This window comes from Rhinichthys klamathensis, unplaced genomic scaffold, assembly GCF_029890125.1.
Source record: "Rhinichthys klamathensis goyatoka isolate OS25496 unplaced genomic scaffold, OSU_Roscu_1.1 h1tg001190l_1, whole genome shotgun sequence".
NCBI lineage: Eukaryota > Metazoa > Chordata > Actinopteri > Cypriniformes > Leuciscidae > Rhinichthys > Rhinichthys klamathensis.
The window spans coordinates 50,399-67,045 of NW_026607378.1; the positions used below are offsets into that span (position 1 = coordinate 50,399).

The 16,647-nt window shown below is 44.5% G+C and overlaps 4 protein-coding genes across 4 annotated transcripts; all 4 read right to left on the bottom strand.

The window, feature by feature from the left end:
- Positions 1-72: 72 nt before the first annotated feature.
- LOC130079628 (zona pellucida sperm-binding protein 4-like) lies at positions 73-2,297 on the bottom strand. The gene is made up of 8 exons (XM_056244970.1): positions 1,571-2,297; positions 1,304-1,491; positions 1,135-1,232; positions 906-1,063; positions 627-819; positions 410-557; positions 267-339; positions 73-173 (listed from the first exon to the last, which is right to left on the bottom strand). Exons 1-8 carry the CDS (start codon positions 2,295-2,297, stop codon positions 97-99), a joined length of 1,662 nt encoding a protein of 553 aa, XP_056100945.1. The 3' UTR covers positions 73-96.
- Positions 2,298-3,747: 1,450 nt separating this feature from the next.
- On the bottom strand, positions 3,748-6,091 carry LOC130079638 (zona pellucida sperm-binding protein 4-like). Its single transcript, XM_056244981.1, has 8 exons — positions 5,246-6,091; positions 4,979-5,166; positions 4,810-4,907; positions 4,581-4,738; positions 4,302-4,494; positions 4,085-4,232; positions 3,942-4,014; positions 3,748-3,850 (listed from the first exon to the last, which is right to left on the bottom strand). The coding sequence occupies exons 1-8, from the start codon at positions 6,009-6,011 to the stop codon at positions 3,774-3,776; spliced, it is 1,701 nt and encodes a 566-aa protein (XP_056100956.1). The 5' UTR covers positions 6,012-6,091; the 3' UTR covers positions 3,748-3,773.
- Positions 6,092-7,440: 1,349 nt separating this feature from the next.
- LOC130079629 (zona pellucida sperm-binding protein 4-like) lies at positions 7,441-9,388 on the bottom strand. The gene is made up of 8 exons (XM_056244971.1): positions 8,915-9,388; positions 8,648-8,835; positions 8,479-8,576; positions 8,250-8,407; positions 7,971-8,163; positions 7,754-7,901; positions 7,611-7,683; positions 7,441-7,517 (listed from the first exon to the last, which is right to left on the bottom strand). The coding sequence occupies exons 1-8, from the start codon at positions 9,363-9,365 to the stop codon at positions 7,441-7,443; spliced, it is 1,386 nt and encodes a 461-aa protein (XP_056100946.1). The 5' UTR covers positions 9,366-9,388.
- A 3,514-nt stretch (positions 9,389-12,902) lies between these two features.
- LOC130079635 (zona pellucida sperm-binding protein 4-like) lies at positions 12,903-15,285 on the bottom strand. Its single transcript, XM_056244978.1, has 8 exons — positions 14,403-15,285; positions 14,136-14,323; positions 13,967-14,064; positions 13,738-13,895; positions 13,459-13,651; positions 13,242-13,389; positions 13,099-13,171; positions 12,903-13,005 (listed from the first exon to the last, which is right to left on the bottom strand). Exons 1-8 carry the CDS (start codon positions 15,199-15,201, stop codon positions 12,929-12,931), a joined length of 1,734 nt encoding a protein of 577 aa, XP_056100953.1. The 5' UTR covers positions 15,202-15,285; the 3' UTR covers positions 12,903-12,928.
- Between the last annotated feature and the right edge of the window lie 1,362 nt (positions 15,286-16,647).

Here is a 16,647-nt window from a genome sequence, read left to right on the forward strand (position 1 = left end):
TCAACATACCAAATAAAACCAGAACAATTTCATGTTGGTAGCGTTGCACAAAATGTGGTCAGACAAGGACAATGTTTAATATCATTTATTAAATACTCATAGAATCAGTCTCACTTCTCCACTAGAAACCACAGTTTGGCCAGAAGTGGTAGTGTTTAAACGAACGTCCCTTCCTAAAAGTGCAAGAAAACAAACAAAAATTAACACTCCCACAACTTTTAAAACACAAGCTAAATTAAACCGTTTAAATAACAGGAAGCACTGACTTTGCCTGGAGCAACTTTGCTGACAAGAGCCAGAAGAGGGATGGCACACCTCTGTACTGCAATGGATGAAGACCTGAGAGGAGAACCAAAGCTGGCATTAGGAACCAAGAGACAGTTGAAAACTGACACACTGGGTACTGTACCGTTTCCTGCAGAGGAGCCAGTGATGCTGGATCTACAAATGTGAACATCTTCACAACAAAGCGCTTGTAGTGGGTTGGGAACTGAAGACCAGATGATCCAGCCACTGGAACCAATGTGGTCAGGTAACGATCATCCTGGTAAGGGCATCTGAAAGGCAAAGAGGCAGTCAGAAACACCTTACTGCACACTAGATGGATAAAGACTGGCCTTACTCACCCATCAACCAGAAGGTCCCACTGGGGTAGACTGAGTGGACTAGGGGTTGATGTCGCCCAGCAATGTCCCAGCATCAAGACAATGTTGGGGTCGGTCCTCTCCAAAATGTGCACCTCAACATACACAGGTTCACGCAAGACTTTTGTCACCGGATAATCAGCATCACTGTAGTAGGACGTGTACGCCTCGTCCCCTGAGGAAGAATACAGTGTTTAACTTGAAACTGCTGCAAACTGGAGTTTTAGAAAGGCTTTAGGCATACTTGGGACAAACACTTACCTTCTGCACAGCCTTTGGTGACACATTGACCATTTGCCAGTCTAAGCTCCACTCTGAGGGGTCCAGGAGCAGCTACTGGTGGAGGTGGAGGAACAGTGTTGACCTCCACAACCAGAGCTTCCACAGAAGTACCAGAGTACCTACACTGGAAGAGAAGCCTGGACAACAAACAGTGAGCTTGAAGCATTTGTCCAGGATTAACATTTATGATAAAGCATGCATCACTTACTCAAAATGGCTGTCCCTTGTGATGGAACCAAGTTGTCCCATACCCACTTCATACGAGGAGGTCATTCTGTTTTCATACACCACATATCCACTGTCCTCCTGCAAATAGTAACCGTTGGCATCCAGTCCATTCCAAGCCATGCAGAACAAAACCACAAGCAGCTACTCACAATCATGCTTGTGCCACATGCAGTGACAGGGAACTGATATATAGCAAAGAAAGGTGTGGATCCCACAGGACTGCAAGCTGGATCATTTCCACCCAGGAGACGGACTGAATCCAGGCTCAATCGAGGCAGCGTAACGTCTCTAGCCACCACTACCACAAACTGACCATCTCTTATACACTGGACAGTCACTGAAACAAGGTACAAGAGCAGGTTATTGCTGAAGATCAGTTTAACATGAACACCTTTACATTGACTCAACACTCTTACCTGCCTTCCCATAGTAACACTGCTGTCCATTAAAGCAGCAGTTGATAGCTGCACACTCAGCACCACTGATACCAGGTGGTCCACATTGGATCTGCTCATAATCAGCTACAGTACATTTGTCAAGGGGCTCTGCCTGTGCCACTGGCTGCTTAGGCTGAAACTGCTGAGGAAACTGTTGACTAGCTTGTTGAGCTGGCTGAGGAAACCGTTGACTAGCTTGCTGTTGAACGGACTGAGGAAACTGCTGACTAGCTTGTTGAGCTGGCTGAGGAAACCGTTGACTAGCTTGCTGTTGAACTGACTGAGGAAACTGCTGAGGAAACTGTTGACTAGCTTGCTGTTGAACTGACTGAGGAAACTGCTGAGGAAACTGTTGACTAGCTTGTTGAGCTGGCTGAGGAAACCTTTGACTAGCTTGCTGTTGAACTGACTGAGGAAACTGTTGACTAGCTTGTTGAACTGGCTGAGGAAACCGTTGACTAGCTTGCTGTTGAACTGGCTGAGGAAACCGTTGACTAGCTTGCTGTTGAACTGACTGTTGAAACTGCGGAGAAAACTGTTGACTAGCTTGCTGTTGAACTGGTTGTTGAAACCGCTGGTCAGTTTGCTGGAACATCAGAGTTTGAGAATTCTGGGGAAGATTACTCCACTTTGGAACAGCATGACAGAAAGCACCGAACCAAAAACAAAGTGCCAGAGACTGAACAGCATACCAACTTCCTGCCATTGTTCAACAGCTAGTCACACTGTTGAGATGCTGCCCTGGTCTTTTTGTACTCTACAGATTTTGGCAAATTAATGATAATCCCTCCCTCTTCATTAACAGACATGATTCTCCAGACTTGTATGAGTGGGAGTTTATGCAACTGGGCGATTCCATTGGTTCATAAGAATAAAGTTATTCCTTGTTCTTTTCCACCCTTATTAAACATACATAAAATCACATATTAATGGATTTCACACTGGAGGTGGTGTTGGGAGAAACTTGGCTTTTTTGAAAATTCGAATCAATTGTGGTTCGAAAAAGCAACACACTGGTGTTACGCAGCATGTTTGAGCTTCCTCGAGAACCAGTGATGTTCATTCTTGTGTTATGCAGCACTTTTTGAGTATCCAAAAGAACCAATGAGGTTCATTCTAGTGTTATACAGCCTGTTTGAGCTTCAGCAAAAACAAATAAGGTTCATTCTCATGTATTATGCAGCACATTTGAGCTTCAGCAAGAACCAGTGAAGTTCATTCTAAGCCCCTTTCACACAGAGATTCTGGAAAATGTGTCCCGGGATCATTTGATTTTGGTTCATTCACACTGCCAGTGATCTTTCGGAATTTGAGAATGCGTTCACACATCCCCGTCAGGATGCGACGTGTGATACCTCCACAGCGTCTAAGTTTGCTTATGATCTGCGATTTCTCTCAAGAAACACTCATGCTTTTTTTTTCTGATTCGACCATGAACTAGCGCATTGCATACCGTTCCACTAAGCTGATGAATTATCTCAGCTTCATCACTACGACACACCCCTTACACCATTGGTCCTGGCTTTTGTTCACACAAGGCACGTTTCCGGGACTGATTCCAGCATCAGTCCCAGGACGTGTTTGCATTCACATTGAAGGCACTCTAGCAAGTTTATGGCAATTTCCCAGGATCAACGCACTGTGTGAAAGGGGCTCTAGTGTTACGCAGCACATTTGAGCTTCGGCAAGAACCAACGAGGTTCATTTGTTTTATGCAACACATTTGAGCTACAGCAAGAACCAACGAGGTTCATTCTAGTGAATTACACAGCACGTTTGAGCTTCAGCAAGAACCAATGAGGTTTATTTGTTTTATGCAACACATTTGAGCTACAGCAAGAACCAACGAGGTTCATTCTAGTGTGTTACACAGCACGTTTGAGCTTCAGCAAGAACCAACGAGGTTTATTTGTTTTATGCAACACATTTGAGCTTCAGCAAGAACCAACGAGGTTCATTTGTTTTATGCAACACATTTGAGCTACAGCAAGAACCAATGAGAACAAATTGACAGGTGCTTTATGATCCACCTGCCTCCCATAGAGGCCCAGGGAGATTTGTAGAAGTCTGGAAGTTACAGCTGTCCTCAACACACCAAATAAAACCAGAACAATTTCATGTTGGTAGCGTTGCACAAAATGTGGTCAGACAAGGACAATGTTTAATATCATTTATTAAATACTCATAGAATCAGTCTCACTTCTCCACTAGAAACCACAGTTTGGCCAGAAGTGGTAGTGTTTAAACGAACGTCCCTTCCTAAAAGTGCAAGAAAACAAACAAATTAACACTCCCACAACTTTTAAAACACAAGCTAAATTAAACCGTTTAAATAACAGGAAGCACTGACTTTGCCTGGAGCAACTTTGCTGACAAGAGCCAGAAGAGGGATGGCACACCTCTGTACTGCAATGGATGAAGACCTGAGAGGAGAACCAAAGCTGGCATTAGGAACCAAGAGACAGTTGAAAACTGACACACTGGGTACTGTACCGTTTCCTGCAGAGGAGCCAGTGATGCTGGATCTACAAATGTGAACATCTTCACAACAAAGCGCTTGTAGTGGGTTGGGAACTGAAGACCAGATGATCCAGCCACTGGAACCAATGTGGTCAGGTAACGATCATCCTGGTAAGGGCATCTGAAAGGCAAAGAGGCAGTCAGAAACACCTTACTGCACACTAGATGGATAAAGACTGGCCTTACTCACCCATCAACCAGAAGGTCCCACTGGGGCAGACTGAGTGGACTAGGGGTTGATGTCGCCCAGCAATGTCCCAGCATCAAGACAATGTTGGGGTCGGTCCTCTCCAAAATGTGCACCTCAACATACACAGGTTCACGCAAGACTTTTGTCACCGGATAATCAGCATCACTGTAGTAGGACGTGTACGCCTCGTCCCCTGAGGAAGAATACAGTGTTTAACTTGAAACTGCTGCAAACTGGAGTTTTAGAAAGGCTTTAGGCATACTTGGGACAAACACTTACCTTCTGCACAGCCTTTGGTGACACATTGACCATTTGCCAGTCTAAGCTCCACTCTGAGGGGTCCAGGAGCAGCTACTGGTGGAGGTGGAGGAACAGTGTTGACCTCCACAACCAGAGCTTCCACAGAAGTACCAGAGTACCTACACTGGAAGAGAAGCCTGGACAACAAACAGTGAGCTTGAAGCATTTGTCCAGGATTAACATTTATGATAAAGCATGCATCACTTACTCAAAATGGCTGTCCCTTGTGATGGAACCAAGTTGTCCCATACCCACTTCATACGAGGAGGTCATTCTGTTTTCATACACCACATATCCACTGTCCTCCTGCAAATAGTAACCGTTGGCATCCAGTCCATTCCAAGCCATGCAGAACAAAACCACAAGCAGCTACTCACAATCATGCTTGTGCCACATGCAGTGACAGGGAACTGATATATAGCAAAGAAAGGTGTGGATCCCACAGGACTGCAAGCTGGATCATTTCCACCCAGGAGACGGACTGAATCCAGGCTCAATCGAGGCAGCGTAACGTCTCTAGCCACCACTACCACAAACTGACCATCTCTTATACACTGGACAGTCACTGAAACAAGGTACAAGAGCAGGTTATTGCTGAAGATCAGTTTAACATGAACACCTTTACATTGACTCAACACTCTTACCTGCCTTCCCATAGTAACACTGCTGTCCATTAAAGCAGCAGTTGATAGCTGCACACTCAGCACCACTGATACCAGGTGGTCCACATTGGATCTGCTCATAATCAGCTACAGTACATTTGTCAAGGGGCTCTGCCTGTGCCACTGGCTGCTTAGGCTGAAACTGCTGAGGAAACTGTTGACTAGCTTGCTGTTGAACTGACTGGGGAAACTGTTGACTAGCTTGCTGTTGAACCGACTGGGGAAACTGTTGACTAGCTTGCTGTTGAACCGACTGGGGAAACTGCTGAGGAAACTGTTGACTAGCTTGTTGAGCTGGCTGAGGAAACCGTTGACTAGCTTGCTGTTGAACTGACTGAGGAAACTGCTGACTAGCTTGTTGAGCTGGCTGAGGAAACCGTTGACTAGCTTGCTGTTGAACTGACTGAGGAAACTGCTGAGGAAACTGTTGACTAGCTTGTTGAGCCGGCTGAGGAAACCGTTGACTAGCTTGCTGTTGAACTGACTGAGGAAACCGTTGACTAGCTTGCTGTTGAACTGGCTGAGGAAACCGTTGATTAGCTTGCTGTTGAACTGACTGTTGAAACTGCGGAGAAAACTGTTGACTAGCTTGCTGTTGAACTGGTTGTTGAAACCGCTGGTCAGTTTGCTGGAACATCAGAGTTTGAGAATTCTGGGGAAGATTACTCCACTTTGGAACAGCATGACAGAACGCACCGAACCAAACACAAAGTGCCAGAGACTGAACAGCATACCAACTTCCTGCCATTGTTCAACAGCTAGTCACACTGTTGAGATGCTGCCCTTTGGTCTTTTTGTACTCTACAGATTTTGGCAAATTAATGATAATCCCTCCCTCTTCATTAACAGACATGATTCTCCAGACTTGTATGAGTGGGAGTTTATGCAACTGGGCGATTCCATTGGTTCATAAGAATAAAGTTATTCCTTGTTCTTTTCCACCCTTATTAAACATACATAAAATCACATATTAGTGGATTTCACACTGGAGGTGGTGTTGGGAGAAACTTGGCTTTTTTGAAAATTCGAATCAATTGTGGTTCGAAAAAGCAACACACTGGTGTTACGCAGCATGTTTGAGCTTCCTCGAGAACCAGTGATGTTCATTCTTGTGTTATGCAGCACTTTTTGAGTATCCAAAAGAACCAATGAGGTTCATTCTCGTGTTACACAGCATTTGTGAGCTTTAACAAAAAACACTGAGGTTAATTCTAGTGTTATACAGCCTGTTTGAGCTTCAGCAAAAACGAATAAGGTTCATTCTCATGTATTATGCAGCACATTTGAGCTTCAGCAAGAACCAGTGAAGTTCATTCTAAGCCCCTTTCACAGACAGATTCTGGAAAATGTGTCCCGGGATCATTTGATTTTGGTTCATTCACACTGCCAGTGATCTTCCGGAATTTGAGAATGCGTTAACACATCCCCGTAAAGACATGTGACGTGTAATACCTCCACAGCGTCTAAGTTTGCTTATGATCTGCGATTTCTCTCAAGAAACACTCATGCTTTTTTTTTCTGATTCGACCATAAACTAGCGCATTGCATACCGTTCCACTAAGCTGATGAATTATCTCAGCTTCATCACTACGACACACCCCTTACACCATTGGTCCTGGCTTTTGTTCACACAAGGCACGTTTCCGGGACTGATTCCGGCATCAGTCCCAGGACGTGTTTGCATTCACACAGAAGGCACTCTAGCAAGTTTATGGCAATTTCCCAGGATCAACGCACTGTGTAAAAGGGGCTCTAGTTTTACGCAGCACATTTGAGCTTCGGCAAGAACCAACGAGGTTCATTTGTTTTATGCAACACATTTGAGCTACAGCAAGAACCAACGAGGTTCATTCTAGTGTGTTACACAGCACGTTTGAGCTTCAGCAAGAACCAACGAGGTTTATTTGTTTTATGCAACCCATTTGAGCTTCAGCAAGAACCAACAAGGTTTATTTGTTTTATGCAACACATTTGAGCTACAGCAAGAACCAATGAGAACAAATTGACAGGTGCTTTATGATCCACCTGCCTCCCATAGAGGCCCAGGGAGATTTGTAGAAGTCTGGAAGTTACAGCTGTCCTCAACATACCAAATAAAACCAGAACAATTTCATGTTGGTAGCGTTGCACAAAATGTGGTCAGACAAGGACAATGTTTAATATCATTTATTAAATACTCATAGAATCAGTCTCACTTCTCCACTAGAAACCACAGTTTGGCCAGAAGTGGTAGTGTTTAAACGAACGTCCCTTCCTAAAAGTGCAAGAAAACAAACAAAAATTAACACTCCCACAACTTTTAAAACACAAGCTAAATTAAACCGTTTAAATAACAGGAAGCACTGACTTTGCCTGGAGCAACTTTGCTGACAAGAGCCAGAAGAGGGATGGCACACCTCTGTACTGCAATGGATGAAGACCTGAGAGGAGAACCAAAGCTGGCATTAGGAACCAAGAGACAGTTGAAAACTGACACACTGGGTACTGTACCATTTCCTGCAGAGGAGCCAGTGATGCTGGATCTACAAATGTGAACATCTTCACAACAAAGCGCTTGTAGTGGGTTGGGAACTGAAGACCAGATGATCCAGCCACTGGAACCAATGTGGTCAGGTAACGATCATCCTGGTAAGGGCATCTGAAAGGCAAAGAGGCAGTCAGAAACACCTTACTGCACACTAGATGGATAAAGACTGGCCTTACTCACCCATCAACCAGAAGGTCCCACTGGGGTAGACTGAGTGGACTAGGGGTTGATGTCGCCCAGCAATGTCCCAGCATCAAGACAATGTTGGGGTCGGTCCTCTCCAAAATGTGCACCTCAACATACACAGGTTCACGCAAGACTTTTGTCACCGGATAATCAGCATCACTGTAGTAGGACGTGTACGCCTCGTCCCCTGAGGAAGAATACAGTGTTTAACTTGAAACTGCTGCAAACTGGAGTTTTAGAAAGGCTTTAGGCATACTTGGGACAAACACTTACCTTCTGCACAGCCTTTGGTGACACATTGACCATTTGCCAGTCTAAGCTCCACTCTGAGGGGTCCAGGAGCAGCTACTGGTGGAGGTGGAGGAACAGTGTTGACCTCCACAACCAGAGCTTCCACAGAAGTACCAGAGTACCTACACTGGAAGAGAAGCCTGGACAACAAACAGTGAGCTTGAAGCATTTGTCCAGGATTAACATTTATGATAAAGCATGCATCACTTACTCAAAATGGCTGTCCCTTGTGATGGAACCAAGTGGTCCCATTCCCACTTCATACGAGGAGGTCATTCTGTTTTCATACACCAAATATCCACTGTCCTCCTGCAAATAGTAACCGTTGGCATCCAGTCCATTCCAAGCCATGCAGAACAAAACCACAAGCAGCTACTCACAATCATGCTTGTGCCACATGCAGTGACAGGGAACTGATATATAGCAAAGAAAGGTGTGGATCCCACAGGACTGCAAGCTGGATCATTTCCACCCAGGAGACGGACTGAATCCAGGCTCAATCGAGGCAGCGTAACGTCTCTAGCCACCACTACCACAAACTGACCATCTCTTATACACTGGACAGTCACTGAAACAAGGTACAAGAGCAGGTTATTGCTGAAGATCAGTTTAACATGAACACCTTTACATTGACTCAACACTCTTACCTGCCTTCCCATAGTAACACTGCTGTCCATTAAAGCAGCAGTTGATAGCTGCACACTCAGCACCACTGATACCAGGTGGTCCACATTGGATCTGCTCATAATCAGCTACAGTACATTTGTCAAGGGGCTCTGCCTGTGCCACTGGCTGCTTAGGCTGAAACTGCTGAGGAAACTGTTGACTAGCTTGCTGTTGAACCGACTGAGGAAACTGTTGACTAGCTTGTTGAGCTGGCTGAGGAAACCGTTGACTAGCTTGCTGTTGAACGGACTGAGGAAACTGCTGACTAGCTTGTTGAGCTGGCTGAGGAAACTGTTGACTAGCTTGTTGAACTGGCTGAGGAAACCGTTGACTAGCTTGCTGTTGAACTGACTGTTGAAACTGCGGAGAAAACTGTTGACTAGCTTGCTGTTGAACTGGTTGTTGAAACCGCTGGTCAGTTTGCTGGAACATCAGAGTTTGAGAATTCTGGGGAAGATTACTCCACTTTGGAACAGCATGACAGAACACACCGAACCAAACACAAAGTGCCAGAGACTGAACAGCATACCAACTTCCTGCCATTGTTCAACAGCTAGTCACACTGTTGAGATGCTGCCCTGGTCTTTTTGTACTCTACAGATTTTGGCAAATTAATGATAATCCCTCCCTCTTCATTAACAGACATGATTCTCCAGACTTGTATGAGTGGGAGTTTATGCAACTGGGCGATTCCATTGGTTCATAAGAATAAAGTTATTCCTTGTTCTTTTCCACCCTTATTAAACATACATAAAATCACATATTAGTGGATTTCACACTGGAGGTGGAGTTGGGAGAAACTTGGCTTTTTTGAAAATTCGAATCAATTGTGGTTCGAAAAAGCAACACACTGGTGTTACGCAGCATGTTTGAGCTTCCTCGAGAACCAGTGATGTTCATTCTTGTGTTATGCAGCACTTTTTGAGTATCCAAAAGAACCAATGAGGTTCATTCTCGTGTTACACAGCATGTGTGAGCTTTAACAAAAACCACTGAGGTTAATTCCAGTGTTATACAGCCTGTTTGAGCTTCAGCAAAAACAAATTAGGTTCATTCTCATGTATTATGCAGCACATTTGAGCTTCAGCAAGAACCAGTGAAGTTCATTCTAAGCCCCTTTCACACAGAGATTCTGGAAAATGTGTCCTGGGATCATTTGATTTTGGTTCATTCACACTGCCAGTGATCTTCCGGAATTTGAGAATGCGTTCACACATCCCCGTAAAGACATGTGACATCAGGATGTGACGTGTAATACCTCCACAGCGTCTAAGTTTGCTTATGATCTGCGATTTCTCTCAAGAAACACTCATGCTTTTTTTTTCTGATTCGACCATAAACTAGCGCATTGCATACCGTTCCACTAAGCTGATGAATTATCTCAGCTTCATCACTACGACACACCCCTTACACCATTGGTCCTGGCTTTTGTTCACACAAGGCACGTTTCCAGGACTGATTCCAGCATCAGTCCCAGGACGTGTTTGCATTCACATTGAAGGCACTCTAGCAAGTTTATGGCAATTTCCCAGGATCAACGCACTGTGTGAAAGGGGCTCTAGTGTTACGCAGCACATTTGAGCTTCGGCAAGAACCAACGAGGTTCATTTGTTTTATGCAACACATTTGAGCTACAGCAAGAACCAACGAGGTTCATTCTAGTGAATTACACAGCATGTTTGAGCTTCAGCAAGAACCAATGAGATTTAGTTGTTTTATGCAACACATTTGAGCTACAGCAAGAACCAACGAGGTTCATTCTAGTGTGTTACACAGCACGTTTGAGCTTCAGCAAGAACCAACGAGGTTTATGCAAGACATTTGAGCTACAGCAAGAACCAACGAGGTTCATTCTAGCGTGTTACACAGCACGTTTGAGCTTCAGCAAGAACCAACGAGGTTTATTTGTTTTATGCAACACATTTGAGCTACAGCAAGAACCAACGAGGTTCATTCTAGTGTGTTACACAGCACGTTTGAGCTTCAGCAAAAACGAATAAGGTTCATGTATTATGCAGCACATTTGAGCTTCAGCAAGAACCAGTAAAGTTCATTCTAAGCCCCTTTCACAGACAGATTCTGGAAAATGTGTCCCGGGATCATTTGATTTTGGTTCATTCACACTGCCAGTGATCTTCCGGAATTTGAGAGTGCGTTCACACATCCCCGTAAAGACATGTGACGTGTAATACCTCCACAGCGTCTAAGTTTGCTTATGATCTGCGATTTCTCTCTCAAGAAACACTCATGCTTTTTTTTTCTGATTCGACCATAAACTAGCGCATTGCATACCGTTCCACTAAGCTGATGAATTATCTCAGCTTCATCACTACGACACACCCCTTACACCATTGGTCCTGGCTTTTGTTCACACAAGGCACGTTTCCAGGACTGATTCCAGCATCAGTCCCAGGACGTGTTTGCATTCACATTGAAGGCACTCTAGCAAGTTTATGGCAATTTCCCAGGATCAACGCACTGTGTGAAAGGGGCTCTAGTGTTACGCAGCACATTTGAGCTTCGGCAAGAACCAACGAGGTTCATTTGTTTTATGCAACACATTTGAGCTACAGCAAGAACCAACGAGGTTCATTCTAGTGAATTACACAGCATGTTTGAGCTTCAGCAAGAACCAATGAGATTTAGTTGTTTTATGCAACACATTTGAGCTACAGCAAGAACCAACGAGGTTCATTCTAGTGTGTTACACAGCACGTTTGAGCTTCAGCAAGAACCAACGAGGTTTATGCAAGACATTTGAGCTACAGCAAGAACCAACGAGGTTCATTCTAGCGTGTTACACAGCACGTTTGAGCTTCAGCAAGAACCAACGAGGTTTATTTGTTTTATGCAACACATTTGAGCTACAGCAAGAACCAACGAGGTTCATTCTAGTGTGTTACACAGCACGTTTGAGCTTCAGCAAAAACGAATAAGGTTCATGTATTATGCAGCACATTTGAGCTTCAGCAAGAACCAGTAAAGTTCATTCTAAGCCCCTTTCACAGACAGATTCTGGAAAATGTGTCCCGGGATCATTTGATTTTGGTTCATTCACACTGCCAGTGATCTTCCGGAATTTGAGAGTGCGTTCACACATCCCCGTAAAGACATGTGACGTGTAATACCTCCACAGCGTCTAAGTTTGCTTATGATCTGCGATTTCTCTCAAGAAACTCATGCTTTTTTTTCTGATTCAACCATAAACTAGTGCATTGCATACCGTTCCACTAAGCTGATGAATTACCTCAACTTCATCACTACGACACACCCCTTACACCATTGGTCCTGGCTTTTGTTCACACACGGCACGTTTCCGGGACTGATTCCGGCATCAGTCCCAGGACGTGTTTGCATTCACACAGAAGGCACTCTAGCAAGTTTATGGCAATTTCCCAGGATCAACGCACTGTGTAAAAGGGGCTCTAGTGTTACGCAGCACATTTGAGCTTCGGCAAGAACCAACGAGGTTCATTTGTTTTATGCAACACATTTGAGCTACAGCAAGAAGAACCAACAAGGTTCATTCTAGTGTGTTACACAGCACGTTTGAGCTTCAGCAAGAACCAACGAGGTTTATTTGTTTTATGCAACACATTTGAGCTTCAGCAAGAACCAACGAGGTTTATGCAACACATTTGAGCTACAGCAAGAACCAACGAGGTTCATTCTAGTGTGTTACACAGCACGTTTGAGCTTCAGCAAGAACCAACGAGGTTTATTTGTTTTATGCAACACATTTGAGCTACAGCAAGAACCAACGAGGTTCATTTGTTTTATGCAACACATTTGAGCTACAGCAAGAACCAATGAGAACAAATTGACAGGTGCTTTATGATCCACCTGCCTCCCATAGAGGCCCAGGGAGATTTGTAGAAGTCTGGAAGTTACAGCTGTCCTCAACATACCAAATAAAACCAGAACAATTTCATGTTGGTAGCGTTGCACAAAATGTGGTCAGACAAGGACAATGTTTAATATCATTTATTAAATACTCATAGAATCAGTCTCACTTCTCCACTAGAAACCACAGTTTGGCCAGAAGTGGTAGTGTTTAAACGAACGTCCCTTCCTAAAAGTGCAAGAAAACAAACAAAAATTAACACTCCCACAACTTTTAAAACACAAGCTAAATTAAACCGTTTAAATAACAGGAAGCACTGACTTTGCCTGGAGCAACTTTGCTGACAAGAGCCAGAAGAGGGATGGCACACCTCTGTACTGCAATGGATGAAGACCTGAGAGGAGAACCAAAGCTGGCATTAGGAACCAAGAGACAGTTGAAAACTGACACACTGGGTACTGTACCGTTTCCTGCAGAGGAGCCAGTGATGCTGGATCTACAAATGTGAACATCTTCACAACAAAGCGCTTGTAGTGGGTTGGGAACTGAAGACCAGATGATCCAGCCACTGGAACCAATGTGGTCAGGTAACGATCATCCTGGTAAGGGCATCTGAAAGGCAAAGAGGCAGTCAGAAACACCTTACTGCACACTAGATGGATAAAGACTGGCCTTACTCACCCATCAACCAGAAGGTCCCACTGGGGTAGACTGAGTGGACTAGGGGTTGATGTCGCCCAGCAATGTCCCAGCATCAAGACAATGTTGGGGTCGGTCCTCTCCAAAATGTGCACCTCAACATACACAGGTTCACGCAAGACTTTTGTCACCGGATAATCAGCATCACTGTAGTAGGACGTGTACGCCTCGTCCCCTGAGGAAGAATACAGTGTTTAACTTGAAACTGCTGCAAACTGGAGTTTTAGAAAGGCTTTAGGCATACTTGGGACAAACACTTACCTTCTGCACAGCCTTTGGTGACACATTGACCATTTGCCAGTCTAAGCTCCACTCTGAGGGGTCCAGGAGCAGCTACTGGTGGAGGTGGAGGAACAGTGTTGACCTCCACAACCAGAGCTTCCACAGAAGTACCAGAGTACCTACACTGGAAGAGAAGCCTGGACAACAAACAGTGAGCTTGAAGCATTTGTCCAGGATTAACATTTATGATAAAGCATGCATCACTTACTCAAAATGGCTGTCCCTTGTGATGGAACCAAGTTGTCCCATACCCACTTCATACGAGGAGGTCATTCTGTTTTCATACACCACATATCCACTGTCCTCCTGCAAATAGTAACCGTTGGCATCCAGTCCATTCCAAGCCATGCAGAACAAAACCACAAGCAGCTACTCACAATCATGCTTGTGCCACATGCAGTGACAGGGAACTGATATATAGCAAAGAAAGGTGTGGATCCCACAGGACTGCAAGCTGGATCATTTCCACCCAGGAGACGGACTGAATCCAGGCTCAATCGAGGCAGCGTAACGTCTCTAGCCACCACTACCACAAACTGACCATCTCTTATACACTGGACAGTCACTGAAACAAGGTACAAGAGCAGGTTATTGCTGAAGATCAGTTTAACATGAACACCTTTACATTGACTCAACACTCTTACCTGCCTTCCCATAGTAACACTGCTGTCCATTAAAGCAGCAGTTGATAGCTGCACACTCAGCACCACTGATACCAGGTGGTCCACATTGGATCTGCTCATAATCAGCTACAGTACATTTGTCAAGGGGCTCTGCCTGTGCCACTGGCTGCTTAGGCTGAAACTGCTGAGGAAACTGTTGACTAGCTTGCTGTTGAACTGACTGGGGAAACTGTTGACTAGCTTGCTGTTGAACCGACTGGGGAAACTGTTGACTAGCTTGTTGAGCTGGCTGAGGAAACCGTTGACTAGCTTGCTGTTGAACGGACTGAGGAAACTGCTGACTAGCTTGTTGAGCTGGCTGAGGAAACCGTTGACTAGCTTGCTGTTGAACTGACTGAGGAAACTGCTGAGGAAACTGTTGACTAGCTTGCTGTTGAACTGACTGAGGAAACTGCTGAGGAAACTGTTGACTAGCTTGTTGAGCTGGCTGAGGAAACCTTTGACTAGCTTGCTGTTGAACTGACTGAGGAAACTGTTGACTAGCTTGTTGAACTGGCTGAGGAAACCGTTGACTAGCTTGCTGTTGAACTGGCTGAGGAAACCGTTGACTAGCTTGCTGTTGAACTGACTGTTGAAACTGCGGAGAAAACGGTTGACTAGCTTGCTGTTGAACTGGTTGTTGAAACCGCTGGTCAGTTTGCTGGAACATCAGAGTTTGAGAATTCTGGGGAAGATTACTCCACTTTGGAACAGCATGACAGAAAGCACCGAACCAAACACAAAGTGCCAGAGACTGAACAGCATACCAACTTCCTGCCATTGTTCAACAGCTAGTCACACTGTTGAGATGCTGCCCTTTGGTCTTTTTGTACTCTACAGATTTTGGCAAATTAATGATAATCCCTCCCTCTTCATTAACAGACATGATTCTCCAGACTTGTATGAGTGGGAGTTTATGCAACTGGGCGATTCCATTGGTTCATAAGAATAAAGTTATTCCTTGTTCTTTTCCACCCTTATTAAACATACATAAAATCGCATATTAGTGGATTTCACACTGGAGGTGGTGTTGGGAGAAACTTGGCTTTTTTGAAAATTCGAATCAATTGTGGTTCGAAAAAGCAACACACTGGTGTTACGCAGCATGTTTGAGCTTCCTCGAGAACCAGTGATGTTCATTCTTGTGTTATGCAGCACTTTTTGAGTATCCAAAAGAACCAATGAGGTTCATTCTCGTGTTACACAGCATGTGTGAGCTTTAACAAAAACCACTGAGGTTAATTCTAGTGTTATACAGCCTGTTTGAGCTTCAGCAAAAACAAATAAGGTTCATTCTCATGTATTATGCAGCACATTTGAGCTTCAGCAAGAACCAGTGAAGTTCATTCTAAGCCCCTTTCACACAGAGATTCTGGAAAATGTGTCCCGGGATCATTTGATTTTGGTTCATTCACACTGCCAGTGATCTTCCGGAATTTGAGAATGCGTTCACACATCCCCGTAAAGACATGTGACATCAGGATGTGACGTGTAATACCTCCACAGCGTCTAAGTTTGCTTATGATCTGCGATTTCTCTCAAGAAACACTCATGCTTTTTTTTTCTGATTCGACCATAAACTAGCGCATTGCATACCGTTCCACTAAGCTGATGAATTATCTCAGCTTCATCACTACGACACACCCCTTACACCATTGGTCCTGGCTTTTGTTCACACAAGGCACGTTTCCAGGACTGATTCCAGCATCAGTCCCAGGACGTGTTTGCATTCACATTGAAGGCACTCTAGCAAGTTTATGGCAATTTCCCAGGATCAACGCACTGTGTGAAAGGGGCTCTAGTGTTACGCAGCACATTTGAGCTTCGGCAAGAACCAACGAGGTTCATTTGTTTTATGCAACACATTTGAGCTACAGCAAGAACCAACGAGGTTCATTCTAGTGAATTACACAGCATGTTTGAGCTTCAGCAAGAACCAATGAGGTTTATTTGTTTTATGCAACACATTTGAGCTACAGCAAGAACCAACGAGGTTCATTCTAGTGTGTTACACAGCACGTTTGAGCTTCAGCAAGAACCAACGAGGTTTATGCAAGACATTTGAGCTACAGCAAGAACCAACGAGGTTCATTCTAGCGTGTTACACAGCACGTTTGAGCTTCAGCAAGAACCAACGAGGTTTATTTGTTTTATGCAACACAATTGAGCTACAGCAAGAACCAACGAGGTTCATTTTAGTGTGTTACACAGCACGTTTGAGCTTCAG

Excerpts from the sequence above, each read along its gene's own strand:
- LOC130079628 (XM_056244970.1), bottom strand. The coding sequence starts at position 2,297 with ATGGCAGGAAGTTGGTATGCTGTTCAGTCTCTGGCACTTTGTTTTTGG. Across the intron at positions 820-905 it reads CACCAAAGGCTGTGCAGAAG|GGGACGAGGCGTACACGTCC; the intron begins GTAAGTGTTTGT and ends ATTCTTCCTCAG. Across the intron at positions 558-626 it reads TGGGACCTTCTGGTTGATGG|ATGCCCTTACCAGGATGATC; the intron begins GTGAGTAAGGCC and ends TTTGCCTTTCAG.
- LOC130079635 (XM_056244978.1), bottom strand. The coding sequence starts at position 15,201 with ATGGCAGGAAGTTGGTATGCTGTTCAGTCTCTGGCACTTTGTGTTTGG. Across the intron at positions 14,324-14,402 it reads GTGTTACTATGGGAAGGCAG|TGACTGTCCAGTGTATAAGA; the intron begins GTAAGAGTGTTG and ends ACCTTGTTTCAG. Across the intron at positions 13,652-13,737 it reads CACCAAAGGCTGTGCAGAAG|GGGACGAGGCGTACACGTCC; the intron begins GTAAGTGTTTGT and ends ATTCTTCCTCAG.
- LOC130079629 (XM_056244971.1), bottom strand. The coding sequence starts at position 9,365 with ATGTTCCAGCAAACTGACCAGCGGTTTCAACAACCAGTTCAACAGCAA. Across the intron at positions 8,836-8,914 it reads GTGTTACTATGGGAAGGCAG|TGACTGTCCAGTGTATAAGA; the intron begins GTAAGAGTGTTG and ends ACCTTGTTTCAG. Across the intron at positions 7,902-7,970 it reads TGGGACCTTCTGGTTGATGG|ATGCCCTTACCAGGATGATC; the intron begins GTGAGTAAGGCC and ends TTTGCCTTTCAG.
- LOC130079638 (XM_056244981.1), bottom strand. The coding sequence starts at position 6,011 with ATGGCAGGAAGTTGGTATGCTGTTCAGTCTCTGGCACTTTGTGTTTGG. Across the intron at positions 4,908-4,978 it reads CATGTGGCACAAGCATGATT|GAGGACAGTGGATATGTGGT; the intron begins GTGAGTAGCTGC and ends TACTATTTGCAG. Across the intron at positions 4,495-4,580 it reads CACCAAAGGCTGTGCAGAAG|GGGACGAGGCGTACACGTCC; the intron begins GTAAGTGTTTGT and ends ATTCTTCCTCAG.